The 14,668-nt window shown below is 36.2% G+C and overlaps 1 protein-coding gene across 5 annotated transcripts in view; it reads left to right on the top strand.

Moving 5' to 3' along the window:
• KBTBD12 (kelch repeat and BTB domain containing 12) overlaps positions 1-14,668 on the top strand; it is a 101,959-nt gene that overhangs the window by 44,151 nt on the left and 43,140 nt on the right. For all 5 annotated transcript variants that reach the window (XM_036245332.1, XM_036245331.1, XM_036245333.1 and 2 more), the window contains 2 exons: positions 7,157-7,427; positions 9,538-9,688. In XM_036245332.1, the coding sequence (XP_036101225.1) occupies positions 7,157-7,427; positions 9,538-9,688 (422 nt within the window). The remainder of the gene's footprint in view (positions 1-7,156; positions 7,428-9,537; positions 9,689-14,668) is intronic.

Below are 14,668 nucleotides of genomic sequence, written 5' to 3'. Positions count from 1 at the left end.
GCAGCAGTTTTGGAGGGACATCTCAGCTGTGGGGGGTTCCCCCTGAGAAGTCTTGGGTCTAAACCCCAAGCTAGTTTTCCCAGCCAAAAGTAAAAGAACCAGGAAAGGTGCCCACATAAAATCTGACTGCAAAAAGTATCGGGGGGTTCAGTCCAGCAGGGAGAGATTACTAGAAACACAGGCGCCCTCTTAAAGGACCATTACACTAAATTTCATTTGAAGCCACTTACCTTGGGCTCTGGCAGAGGGAGGGCAAAGTGCACTAGAGCTATGGGAAGAGAGTCTTGGGTTTGTGGCTCTGGGAAGAGAGTGAGGAGGTAGCTTCCAGGATTCCTGAGTTGACTCATTCCCGCACACTGCAGAAGCTGTTTTTCTCAGACAGAGTTTTCAATCAAAACAACTAGCCTCAGGGGGAAAAAATGACCCACTGATTAGAAACTCTTCCACCCCACTGGCCAGGTGGAGTTTCTGCCTGGCTGAGGACTACTACCTGAGGCTCCTTAAGTGACAGAAACTAACAGTCAGCCTGCAGAAGTAAATCTTGGGGTGCTTTGAGACTTTGCCTGTCCTGCTCCTCTGCCTGCCTGGTGCTTGTAAAAGCAGACTTTGGTGTTCAGATTGTTCCTTTCCATATGCAGCCAGCCCCAGCAGAATAAGCTATGAGCTGCAGATTGCTGATAGCTCCAAAGCGGGCACACAGGGACAGTCACAAATAGCAACTGAGACTGGCCTGCACCAGACACCTTCCAAAGAGGCCCAAAACCAATAATCCAGGCAGACAGTTTCTGTCAACAATACAGCAGGAACCATTCAATAAGCTTTGCAAGCAATATATCCACAGGGAGATTTTGGCAGGCTCCAATACCTAGTGAAGTGAACTGTACTTCATGTGATAGGTAACTGCACAATAACTCACACACTGTGTTAAGGATTGAGCCTCACTGTAAACTCCATTACAACAGGAGGGCCTATTACATGAATCCATTACAACAGGAGGGCCCACACAAAGTACATAATAGACATTATTAGAGCACCCAGATCTGGTGATCAGAGAGTCTGTGCCACTGAGATTCACAAGTCAACTACTACATAAGGCCACCCTACCAAACCACAGGTTATAGCAGATCTACCTAATATAGAGAAACAAACTCAAACAAGCAGACAAAATGGGGAGACAAAGAAGCCCTAAATAAAAAAAGAAGAGCTAAATGAAATGTGAATAAACAATTTATCAGATATAGTGTTCAGGGATTATAGGGATACTGAACAGCATGAAAAATGATACAGAAACTATGAAACACAACCAGTAAGAAATGTAGAATGACATAGCAGGAATATAAAACACACTGGAAGGAATAACAGCAGATTAGAGGAAGCCGAGGATCAGGGAATTAGAAGACAGGGTAGAAAAAAAAAATCAATCAGAGAACCAAATAGAAAACAATTAAAAAACAGGGCAATTTAAGGGAACTGTGGGAAAATATGAAATGTAATGACATCTGCATCATAGGAGTACAAGAAGAAGAAGAAAGTGAACAAGGGGTAGAAAATCTGTTTGAAAAAATAATGGCAGAAAACTTCCCTAATTTGTTGAAGGAAAATGTGCAGAAGTTCAGAAAGCACAGAGAGTCCCAAGCAGAAGAACCAAAAGAGGCCCATGCCAAGACACATCATAATTAAAATGGCAAAAATTAAAGACAAAGGATCTTAAAGGCAGGAAAAGAAAAGTAATGTGTTACCTACAAAGTTGCTCCCAACAGCTGTCAGCTAATTTCTCAACAGAAACACTACAGGCCAGAAAGGAATGGCATATAATATTTAAGGTAATTAAAAACAAGGATCTGGAACCAACACTACTCTATCCAACAAAGCTGTCATTTAAAATAGAAGATAAAATAAAGTACTTCCCAGACCACCCCACCACCACAAAAAAAAAGGCTAAAGAAATTAATTAGCATTGCAAAAAACGTTAAAGAGACTGATGTAATAATATGAAGAAACAGAGAGAGAAACAGAGGCATAAAGAAAATTAAAATGACAATAAATAAGTACCTATCAATTATAACCTTAAATGTAAATGGATTAAATTTTTCAATCAAAAGACATAGCGTAGATACTGCATAAGAAAACATGTTCCATATATATGCTACCTGTAAAAGACCCACCTCAGTATAAAAGACTCACACAGGATTAAAGTCAAGGATGAAAAATTTTTTTCATATAAATGGAAACACAAAATAAGCTGGGTAGCAATATATGACTAAAGAGACTTCAAGATTAAGGCCATAACCAGAGACAATGAATGTCACTACATAATACTAAAGGGATCAATCCAATATGAGGATATAAATCTGGTAAACTTATATGCACCCAATATTGGAGCACCAAAATTATTTTAAAATTCTGGATGACTTTAAGGGAGAGATCAACAACAATATAATTTTAATAGGGAACGTTAACATCCCACTGACATCACTGGATAGATCTTCTAGGCAAAAAAAATCAACAAGAAAACAGCGACCCTATATGACACACTATATCAGATTGATTTAATTGACATTTATATAATATTTCACCTAAAGATACGGAATATAATTCTTCTCAAATGGACATAAAATATCCTCAAAGATAGACCACATGTTAGCACACAAACTAAGTCTCTACAACTTCAAGAAGATTTAAATCATATCAAGCATTTTCTCAAATCACAGTGGCATGAAACTAGAAATCACCTAAAGTAAAAACACTCAAAAACATTCAAACACATAGAGGCTAAATAGCGTGTTATTAAACAATGAATGAGTTTACAATGAGATCAAGGAATAAATTTTTTAAAATCCTGGAAACAAATGAAAATGAACATACAACAAGCCAAAATCTCTGGGAAACAGCAAAAGCAGTCTTGAGAGGGAAGTTCTTAGCACTATAGGCCTACCTCAATATAGAAGAAAATTTTTTAATAAACCACAACTTAAAGAATTAGAAAGTGAACAACAAGAAAAGTCGAGAGTCAGTAGAAGAAAGAAAAGAATAAAGATTAGAGCAGAAATAAAAATACATTTAATTTTAAATATATATAAATGATGAAAGAAACCAAGATCTAGTTCTTTGCAAAGATAAAATTGATGAACCTTTAGCCAGACTCATCAAGAAACAAAGAGAGAACCCAACTAAACAAAATCAGAAATGAAAGATGTGAAGAAACAACTGACAACACAGAAATACAGAGGGTAGTAAGAAAATACTTTGAACAATTACATGCCAACAAATTGGACAACCTAGACAAAATGGATGAATTCCTAGAATCATACAATCTCCTGAAACTCAAACAGAAGATTTAGAAAACCTAAATAGACCAATAACAACCAATGAAATTGAAGCAGTAATAAAGAAAACCCTAGAAAACTTAAGTCCTCATCCAGACAACTTCACAGGGGAGTTTACCAAATACTCAAAGAAAGACTAATACCTGTTCTCCTCAAACTTTCAAAAAATTCAAAAAGAAAAAATACTTCCAAGTTCTTTTTATGAGGCCAGCATTATTCTAATTCCAAAACCAGATAAAGACACTACAAAGAAGGAAAATTATAAGCCAATATCTCTGATGAACATGGATGCTAAAATCCTCAACAAAATATTAGCAAATCGGACCCAGCAATACATTTTAAAAATTACCACAACTAAGTAGAATTGATACCAGGGATGCAAGGCAGGTTCAATATTTGCAAATCAATAAATTTGATATATCACATAAAAAAATTAAAAGGTAAAAATCACATTACCGTATCAATAGACACAGAAAAAACATTCAACAAAATCTAACACCCATTTTTATTTAATCCTCAACTGAGGATATTTTTTCATTCTTTTTTTGGAGTAATATATTTTTTTAATCTCTACTATTGAAAGTATTACAGATTTTCCCCCACCATTGAGTTTTAGCTAAAGTGGAAAAAAGGGAGGGAGAAAGAGAGAGGGAGAGAGAGAGAGAAACATCTGTGTGAGAGAAACACATCAATTGGTTGCTTCCTACATGACCCCAAACGGGGCATGGGATCAAGCCTGCAACCCAGGCACATGCCTTTGACTGGGAATCAAACACATGACCCTTCAGTCTGTGGGCTGATGCTTTAATCACTGAGCAAAACTGGCCAGGGATAACATCCATTTTTTATTTTGAAATCTCTGCAAAGTGGAAATAGAGGGATCATACCTCAAAATAATAAAGGCCATGTATGACAAACCTACAGTGAACATAATATTAAATGGGAAAAAACTAAAAAACATTTCCCATAAGAACAGGAGCAAAACAGGGATGGTCACTTTTGCCACACTTATTCAACATAGTACTGAAAGTCCTAGCCACAGCAATCAGACAAAAAGAAAAAGTAAAAAGCTACCAAAATGGAAAGGAGGAAGTAAAAATGTCATTATTCGCAGATGACACTATATGGTACATAGAAAATCCTAACTCCACCATAAAATTACTAGTGTTAAGAAATGAATTTAGCAATGTAACAGGAAACAAAATTAACATCCAGAAATCAATGTCATTTTCATACACCAAAGTGAACTATCAGAAAGAGAAACTAAAAAGTACTATGTACTATTGCAATAAAAAAAAAAGTAAGATACTTAGGAATAAACTTGACTAAATAGGTTAAAGACCTGTACCCAAAAAACCACAGGAAGTTGAAAAAAGAGATATTGGAAGATATAAACAAGTGGAAGAATATACCGTGTTTGTGGGATGAAAGAATTAACATCATTAAAATAACCATATACCCAAAGCAATCTATAGAGTCAATGCAATTCCTATTAAAGTACCAATGGCACATTTCACAGATCTAGAACAAATGCTCCAAAAGTTTACATGGAACCATAAAAGACCAAATAGCTATAGCAATCTTGAAAATGAAGAACGAAGTTGGAGGAATCACAATACCCAATATCAGGATACACTACAAAGCCATGGTATTCAAAACAGCTTAGTACTGGAACAAGAACAGGCATTGTACTGGCACAATGGAACAGAACAGAGAACCCAAATTTTGACCCAATCCATTATATTCAATTAATATTTGACAAAGGAGGCAAGAGCATGCAATGAGTAAATACAGTCTCTTTAATAAATGGTACTAGGAAAATTGAACAGATACATGCAAAAATGGAACTAGAACACCAACTTACACCATACACAAGAATAAATTAAAAATGGATAAAAGACTTAAATGTAAGTCATGAAAGCATAAAAATTCTGGAAGAAACCATAGGCAGCAAAATCTCAGACATATCACATAGCAGAATTTTTACCAATACATTGCCTAGGGCAAAAGAAACAATTAAAAAATAAATGGGATTACATCAAACTAAAAAGATTCTGCGCAGCAAAAGAAACCAGCATCAGAATGAAAAGAGAACCTATTCTCTGGGAGGACATATTTGCCAATGTTACAATGATAATAAGGGATCAATTTCCAAAATACATAAAGTGCTCATGCAATTCAATAAAAGGTAATAATCCAATTAAATTAGGAGCAGAGGACCTGAATAGACACTTCTTCAAAGAGAACATACAAATGGCCAAGAGACATATGAAAATGCTCAGCAGCCCTGGCCGGTTTGGCTCAGCGGTTAGAGCATCAGCCTGCGGTCCAGAGAAACCCGGGTTCGGATCCCGCTTAGGGCATATACCTCGGTTGCAGTTTGTCCCCGGCCCTGGTTGGGTTGTGAGGGTGGCAACCACTCGATGTGTCCCTTTCACGTCGATGTTTCTCTCTCTCTCTCTTTCGCTCTGGCTCTCGCTCTCGCTCTTTCTCCCACTCTATCTGAACAAAATATCAAAAAAAAAAAAAAATGAAAATGCTCAGCATTACTAATCATCAGAGAGGTGCAAATTAAAACAACACTGAGGTACCAGTTTACCCCTGCCAGAATGGCCACCATCAACAAATCATCAAACAACAAGTGCTGGCGAGGATATGGAGGAAAGGAAACCCTAGTACACTGTTGGTGGGAATGCAGACTGCTGCAGCCACTATGGAAAACACTATGGAATTTCCTCAGAAAATTAAAAGTGAAATATCTATTTGACCCAGTGATTTGACTTCTAGAAATATATCCTTAGAATCCTGAAACACCAGTCAGAAAGAATATTTGCACCCCTATGTTCATAGCAGTGCTATTTATAATAGCTAAGATCTGGAGACAGCCCAAGTGCCCATCAGTGGAGGAGTGGATAAGAAAGCTGTGGTACATTTACACAATGGAATACTATGCAGCTATAAGAAAGGAGGGCTCTCTTACCCTTTGAGACAGCATGAAGGGACCTGGAGAGTATTATGCTAAGCAAAATGAGCCAATTAGAGAAAGACAAGTATCACATCATCTCACTTTCATGTGGAATCCAATGAACAAAATATACTGATGAACAAAATAGATCCAAAGACATGAAAGCAAGGAACAGCGATGAATCTTAGAGGGAAAGGAGGGTGGGGGTGAGAAGAGATTAACCAAAAAATTGATATACATATATGAATAACCAATAGACACAGACAATAGTGTGGTGAAGGCCTGAGTGGGGGTTGGGAATAGGGGGAAAAGGGTCAATGAAGGAAAAAAGGGGAGACATCTGTAATACTCTCAACAATAAAGACTATTTAAAGCAGTGGTTCTCAACCTTCCTAACACTGTGACCATTTAATACATTTCCTCATGTTGTGGTGACCCCCAACCATAAAATTATTTTTGTTCCTACTTCATAACTGTAATTTTGCTACTGTTATGTCTTAGGCGACCCCTGTGAAAAGGTCATTCAACCTCTTTATTTTATTACCCAAAATTAGGAAATGAAGGCTAGTCTTGGATAATCTATATTTTTTTAATACATTAGTTTTCCTAAAATTCTGCAGGTAGGTGTGGTTAATTGTTTCTATGCACATTATAGTTTCCTCATCAGACCTTGCAAAAAACAAACAAACAAAATATCTGCAAACCTAAATCACTATTTTTTGTTGATTTTTTTTATTTTTTATTTTCAATTAGAAGAACCAAATCATATTGTTTTAAGTTGGAAAAGAAACTTAAGTGTGTTTCTTGAGTAAGTTGTTTTCATGTTAACTCTAATCCTGAATTCTCTCTCTCTGTTAATTTACAGGTATCATGATAGAAGAAACCAGTTTTGGGAAAAGTTATGCACAACTGAATTTCGAGAGCTCTATGCTCTGGGCAGTATCCATAATGACCTCTATATTATAGGAGGACAGATGAAAATTAAAAACCAGTATCTTATTACAAACTGTGTTGATAAATACTCTGTAGAACGGGACAACTGGAAAAGGGTGTCTCCCCTTCCACTACAATTGGCATGTCATGCTGCAGTGACAGTGAATAATAAACTTTATGTGATTGGAGGCTGGACCCCTCAGGTTAAGAAATTTTCTATATACCTAATTGGCATGGCTATGCTGAGTCTGGCTGCTGTGTTGAAAAATATTGTAGTTGTTGAATATTACAGGAGTGTGACTTACATTTTTGGTAAATATTTTTTATTTTCTTGAATACTAAACTTAAGGTTTAAAGTTTAAAGCAGTTTAGGAGAATGAATTTTTAAAGTGTGTTAGTCATAGACATGACTTCATTTCAGTATTTATGCTGTATTCTTCATAATCCTTCCCATCTTGCTATTTATGAAAGATGTTTATGTTGAGGTATTATATGTAGGGAGCATCTAAGGAAAAGGCAGAGAAGCTGGGTCTTTATCCCAGTACTGTCTGCATAACTGCTGTGTGGTGTGAGGCAAGTAACTCTTATTTTAGGTCTTTTTCATATTTAAAATTCTTACTGTAAATAGGAAACCAGAGTGCTCATTTACACAAAACTACATTGTGATCTTAAACACTTTGTCTTTGCTGGGCATCAGCAGATAGAGAAACCAGAATATTGTTGGTATTGGAGCCCTGTGAAATGTTGACAAGCCAAAACTGAAAAGTCAATATGATGTGCCTACAGAGGTTTTTTATGTTCTCTTGGACGTTCTTCCCAGTGCCTTGGAGCTCTCACAGTAATTTTGTATCACTCTAGTTACCTTTTACCCTGGCCATCTAGTCTTTCTAATAGAAATTAATCTTATCAGCTCCTTGTCCACCCACATAACATAAATTTATTTTTGCCTATATAATTTCATGGTTCTACATATTTGCTTCATGATAAATCTGATGCTTTGCATTTATTTCATAAGTTTGAACTTTGTCATGTATATAGCATATCATACATATTTTAAAAACTTAAATTTTTACATTTAATACATTTTATTTATTTTTTTACATTTAATACATTTTAAATTGTATATTATGTATCAAAAAGAGGTACAGATTTAATCACAGCTAGTAGCTGATACCTGACAAATTATTTATAAATAAGTTTTTTCATAACTATTCATTACATTGTTAATTTTGCATGAATAGCTCCAAAGACAACTTAGAAGCTTTTCTTTACTCTTCTTTCACTATGTTGGAGATTAAATACTTACATTAGAAGAAAAATTAAAACAATAAAGTTAATATTTATTAATTTATATTATCTTTGAACAGATGGCATGTGAATATTTATTGCATAACAGAAGCTTTTGCTAGTCAGTACCTAACACTATCCATTAAATTACAAGGTAACATGGGGTTGTGATTGCAACCATAGTGATCATAACTCTGGATGCATTTTAAATAATTAACTAAAAGTAATTGCATACAACTTTCATATATAAAGCCATTATTTCTGTGTTGAACTGCATCTGAAACAAAAAACAAAAGGCACTTAAGCATCTTTAGCCTGAAGTCATAAAAGTACCTGACATGTAAAAAAAATTTACTTCACTTGAAGTTTATGAGTAGAAGACACATACATCTGTTTAAGAATAAACATTCAATTTGTACTATCTCTAGTCATTAAAGACATATATGTAAATAAAATAAAATAAATACATAAAATAACTGCAGATAATTTATATTAATCCATATATTTTAAAACTGAATTCAGACCATTCCTATATGGATAATAATGTGGGGTAAAAATAATTTCTAGAAAACTATGTTTTGGTAACTTTGTTCCATTTGGATTAGAAAATTATTATAAATAAAAATGCCTTATAAATTATTAAAATTAGTATATCACAAATATTGCCACTATAAAGTTTGGAAAAATAAAATTATACTTTACACACCTTATAGAAAGCTTGGTTTCATTTTTAAGGTGTGGCAGCTACTTTGTTTTTGTAAAACACTGTATTATATTGCTTTACTGCTAATATCACAGATTATTTGCTGTAACCCAACACCTGAGCCCCATTATTAAAGAATATAAATTCCTCTGATATTGACAATGTATTTATAACCCCAAGTCATGAGATTTGTGTGTTTGAGAGTTTGAGTTACTACACTTAGCCTCTATCTCTTTGGCTATTTGCTTTGATTAATTTCATTTATGTACTCACAGAGATCTTTAAATGGTATATTATTATGTTGGTTGTCATATTTCATGCAGATGGATCTTCCTGATGAAGAACCTGATCGATTAAGCAACAAACTGTTGCAGTATGACCCCAGTCAAGATCAATGGACAGAGCGGGCGCCCATGAAGTACTCTAAGTACCGATTCAGTACAGCTGTAGTCCACAGTGAGATTTATGTTTTAGGTAAGAACAAGCGAATTGCTTGCTAAAGAGTATAGCTACTTTTATTTTTCTCAGCAGTTTGCCTCAGTAAAAATGAAATATTCTCCCTTCTTTTTGCATTCTGGTTCAAATGTATACATAACTAGCCAATTTTTTCTTTTATTTCTTGTTTTCTAGAGCATAGTCAAATAATATTAAATGGAAACCCATTGATTTATTGAAAGCAAAATTACCTTATGGACTTTTTAAGTACCTTGGAATGTAAGAACAATAGTGAAACATCCTTACATATAGTGCCAAGAAAAATATTTTGAAATAGGAATAAGACCTTGGCTATCTTTTATCAATGAAATATAGGCTTTTGCAACCAAATGTGGTTATCTATGCTAATAGAAGACAAAGCCACCATATGTAAGACAATGACACAGATCATGCCAGTCCTCTTCATTTTGCTTCATCCACCTAATTTCTGTAGAAATGTTATCAAATAATTTTTATCTGAATGTATTTTTTTCTTATCCCTTGAATATGTATGGTCTTATAGTAGCAAGTATGGGTTGGTGAGAGACAAGTTCATTCCCACAAACACTCCTAGAACAGTGACATATTTCCCCTGTTCTTCCTCCTTGTTTTTTGTCTTCTATTATTAAGTCCTTTGCTCTTTTAAGCACATTCCATCATCATCTATCACCTTCCCTCCTATCCCCCCATATGTATGGGAAAGAATTAGACTGAGATAAGGAGGTTGACTGAAATTGTAAAATGATAACTATGCCAATTACTTATTTTGTTCTATCTGCATTGATGGCTAAGTGGTAAAAACTTGGGGAAGAGAATGAATAGCAAAAAGATAACAATAAAAAAAAAAAACATGAAATATGGGATAAATACAAACCAAACATTTGAATAGTTTTGTTTTGTTATTTGTTTTACTTATGAGAATCCATTATTTATTGGTTGCCTGTACAGTGTGCAGCAAAATAATTAATGTACTCAAATATTAATGGTTTTATGATTTTAAGAATTAAAATATTATGTAATATAATTTATAACTATTTCAGTTATGAGACTCACTTGTAATTATAATTTTTTCTTCTGGATATATGTTTGTTACTTTGTTACAACCATATGCTATGACATAGGCACAGAAGAGACAATATCTAAACTACTATGGATTGCCTGGGATGAATGTATGACTCTAGTAATTACATTAAATTGAGAGGTAGTCAAACATGCAATAAAAGTGATGTACGAACTGAACCAAAATGACATTTCCCCCTGATGTGGAGTCACAACAAGGCTAGATGTGAAGTAAAAATGATAATGTCTCTTGGTATATTGTCTAAGGAAAGACACCCTATAGAGCTTATACTTTATGGCATGAACAAATGTCCACTGAATGAATGAAAGGAAGTAAATTTTAAAGGACCTGTAAATTTGGAGTACATGAAATGGATAAAAGAATGTGCTCTAAAAAATGGTTCCCTCTATGAGGCGAGGATGGCAGTGGGCAGGACCAGAGGGAGGGTGAGTGTGTGAGAGAGTAAGCGAGTGTGTGAGTGGATGTGAAGGTGGATGACCAAACCCAAGCAGTGCAGAGCCTCGAAGCAGAAAGTTCCTGTGCTGTGGGTGGGAGCAGCTGGCTACCATGGTAAGTGGCCCTTCAGGGCGCATCTCCCTGCAATGCAGGGAGGTCCCACAATTTTGGAAGATCCCTGGTGTTCCCTGGGAGGAAGCAGTGGGAGCAGCAAGGGCCCAGCAACCTGAGCCGACCAGCACACCTGGCACCATCTGAACAGTGGACACTCTGTGTCATAACAGACTGGTGCACAGTAGTGGAGCTCTCAAGGTGCTGATCACAGAAGCTGCAGACAGCTTGGAGCCCAGCACCATCCCCCATAGTAGCAGACCGATCAGAGTTGAGATATACCCCAAGCAACAGAGGCTGGGGAACATACATCCATCCTGAGGCAAAAGAAGCACAGACCATCAGCTGAGACCTATCCCCAAAAACTACAGCAAAAGCTGAGCAGGAGTTGAGTCCCATGGGGCTGCAGCATTCCTCAGCCACCAGCAGCAAGACCTGGGGTTCACAGAGGCCTGTGTGGTCCAGTAGCTCACAAAAGCATTGGGAAGCCAGAATCCGAGAGAGACTGGTGTGATCCAGGTGCCCGCATGTGGGACTTGCAGGGTGCAAGGGCACCAGAGAGGCCTCTGAGAACCAGCAGGGACTATGCGATCTAGTTACCCATGGGACCTGCAGGGCTATGGCAAAGGGAGGGCAGACTGAGTGGGAACTGTGTGCGGATACCTAAGATTTGGAGGGCACTCAAAAGTTTTTGCTGAGTTGCGGCCACAAAGGATGATGGCCAGTGAGCTTTTTCTTAGAGCTGTGGAAAAAAGCAGCAGCCACCCACGCAGAGATTCAGCCTTTCCCAAGTGAGGCAAAGAAATAGAAATTCAGGCTTATTAACAACAAGCATCTATCCCACCTTCTGGAAATCCTCTTATGCAATACATCAGAACTACGTTCCAAGGCACTGAATAACTGAGACTACTAGACTCCAGGAAAAAAGCTAGAGGATAACTGAATATTTCCTGGGCTTGCATATCTACCCAGAAAAGTAAGACAGAACAGTGGTGTTTAACGTGGGCCCACCCAGGCCCATCGAAACCCACTAGAGGGAGCCACAAACAGCAAAACACCAACACCTACAGAGAAAATTTGGCAGGCTCGAAAACGCACTGAGATAGCCAAAGTAGTGAAACACAGAAACAAATCCCAAATGAAAGAACAAGAGAACTCTATCGAAGATGAGATAACTGAATTGCAGCTAAGCAAATTATCAGAGGTAGATTTCAAAGCCATGACCTTGAGGAAGCTTAACAGCATGAATAAGGACTCAGCACCATGAGTAAAGGTATAGAAATGTTGAAAATCAATTAGTTGGAAATTAAAAACCACAAAGAAGAACTAAAGAATGACATATCAGAAATAAAGAACAATTTGGAAAGTCTAAATAGCAGAGTAGAGGAAGCTGAGGACCAGATCAGTGAATTAGAAATAGGGTAGAAAAAATCAACCAATCAGAAAACCAAAAAGAAAATATAATTAACAGGAAAACAGCTTAAGAGAACTGTGGGACAACAGAAAATGTAATAACATTTGCATCATAGGAGTCCCCGAAGAAGAAGAAAATGAGCAAGGGTTAGAGAATATATTTGAAGAAATAGTGACAGAAAACTTTTGTAATTTGGTGAAGGAAGAAGGCATTCAAGTTCAAGAAGCACAGAGAGCCCCAAGTAAGAAGAACCCAAACAGTCCCACACCAAGACACATAGTAATTAAAATGCCAAAAATTAAAGACAAAGAGAGAATCCTAAAGGCAGCAAGAGATAAGCAAATGGTTACCTACAAAGAAAACCCAATAAGGCTCTCAGCAGACTTCTCAACAGAAACACTACAGGCCAGAAGGGAATGGCATGAGGTAATCAAGGTCATGAAAAACAAGGATCTGAATCCAAGACAACTCTATCAAGCAAGGCTATCATTCAAAATAGAAGGTCAAAAAAAGAGCTTCCCAAACAAAAAAAAAAAAGATAAGGGTATACATTAGCACCAAACCAGCACTGCAAGTAATGTTTAAAGGACTGCTGTAATTAGTAGAAGAAATAGGAAGAAAAATACAAACACACTAAACAAAAATGGCAATAAATAAGTACATATCAATAATCAACTTAAATGTAAATGGATTTAATGCTCCCATTAAAAGACACAGAGTAGCTGATTGGATAAGAAAGCATGACTCATTGATATGTTGTTTACAAGAGACCCACCTCACAACAAAAGACTCACATAGGTTGAAAGTTAAGGGATGGAAAAAAATCTTCCAAGCACATGGAAAGGAAAAAAAAAGCTTGGGTAGCAATACTCATATCTGATAAAATACATTTCAAAATGAAGGCCATAACTAGAGACAAAGAAGGACACTTCATAATATTGAAAGAATCTAACCTACAGGAAGATATAACCTTGATAAACATATATGCACCCAATATAGGAGCACGAACATATATGAAAAATCTTCTGGAGGACTTCAGAGGAGAAATCGATAGCAATACAATCATAGGGATTTCAACACCCCACTGTCATCACTGGATAGATCCTCTAGACAAAATATTAGCAAGGAAACAGAGACTCTAAATGAAGCACTAGACCAAATGAATTTAATAGATATCTACATAGAATTACATCCCAAAACTACAGAATTCACATTCTTTTCAAGTGAACATGGGACGTTCTCAAAGATAGACCACATGTTAGGACACACACTAAGTCTCTAAGTTCAAGAAGATTGAAATCATATAAAGCATCTTCTCAGATCACAATGGCATGAAACTAGAAATTAATTGCAACAAGAACATGCAAAGACATTTGAACCCATGGAAGCTAAATAGCATGTTATTACACAGTGAATGGGTTACAGAGGAGATCAAGGAAGAAAATAAAACTTCCTGGAAACCAATGAAAATGAAGACACAACAACACAAAATCTATGGGATGCAGCAAAAGCAGTTCTGAGAGGGAAGTTCATAGCACTACAGGCGTACTTCAAAAAAAAACAAGAAAAATCTAACCTCACAACTTAAAGAATTAGAAAGCAAACAAAAAGAAAACCCCAGAGCAAGTAGAAGGAAGGAAATAGTAAAGATCAGAGCAGAAATAAATGACAGAGTCCAAAAAAAAACAATTTAAAGGATCAATGAAACAAAGAGCTGGTTTTTCAAAAAGATAAACAAGATTTATGGACCCTTAGCTAGACTCACCAAGAAACAAAGAAAGAGAACCCAAATACACAAAATCAGAAAGAAGAGAAGCAACAACTGACACCATAGAAATACAAAGGATCATTAACAACTACGATGAACAACTATATGGCAACAAATTTGACAATCTAAGCAAAATGGACAAATTCCTAGAAACACATAGTCTCCCAAAAC

The sequence above is a fragment of the Molossus molossus genome, unplaced genomic scaffold (assembly GCF_014108415.1).
Source record: "Molossus molossus isolate mMolMol1 unplaced genomic scaffold, mMolMol1.p scaffold_m16_p_6, whole genome shotgun sequence".
NCBI classification, from domain to species: domain Eukaryota; kingdom Metazoa; phylum Chordata; class Mammalia; order Chiroptera; family Molossidae; genus Molossus; species Molossus molossus.
Note: the sequence above shows the minus strand (reverse complement) of the source record. Positions and strands in the feature narration are given on the sequence as shown.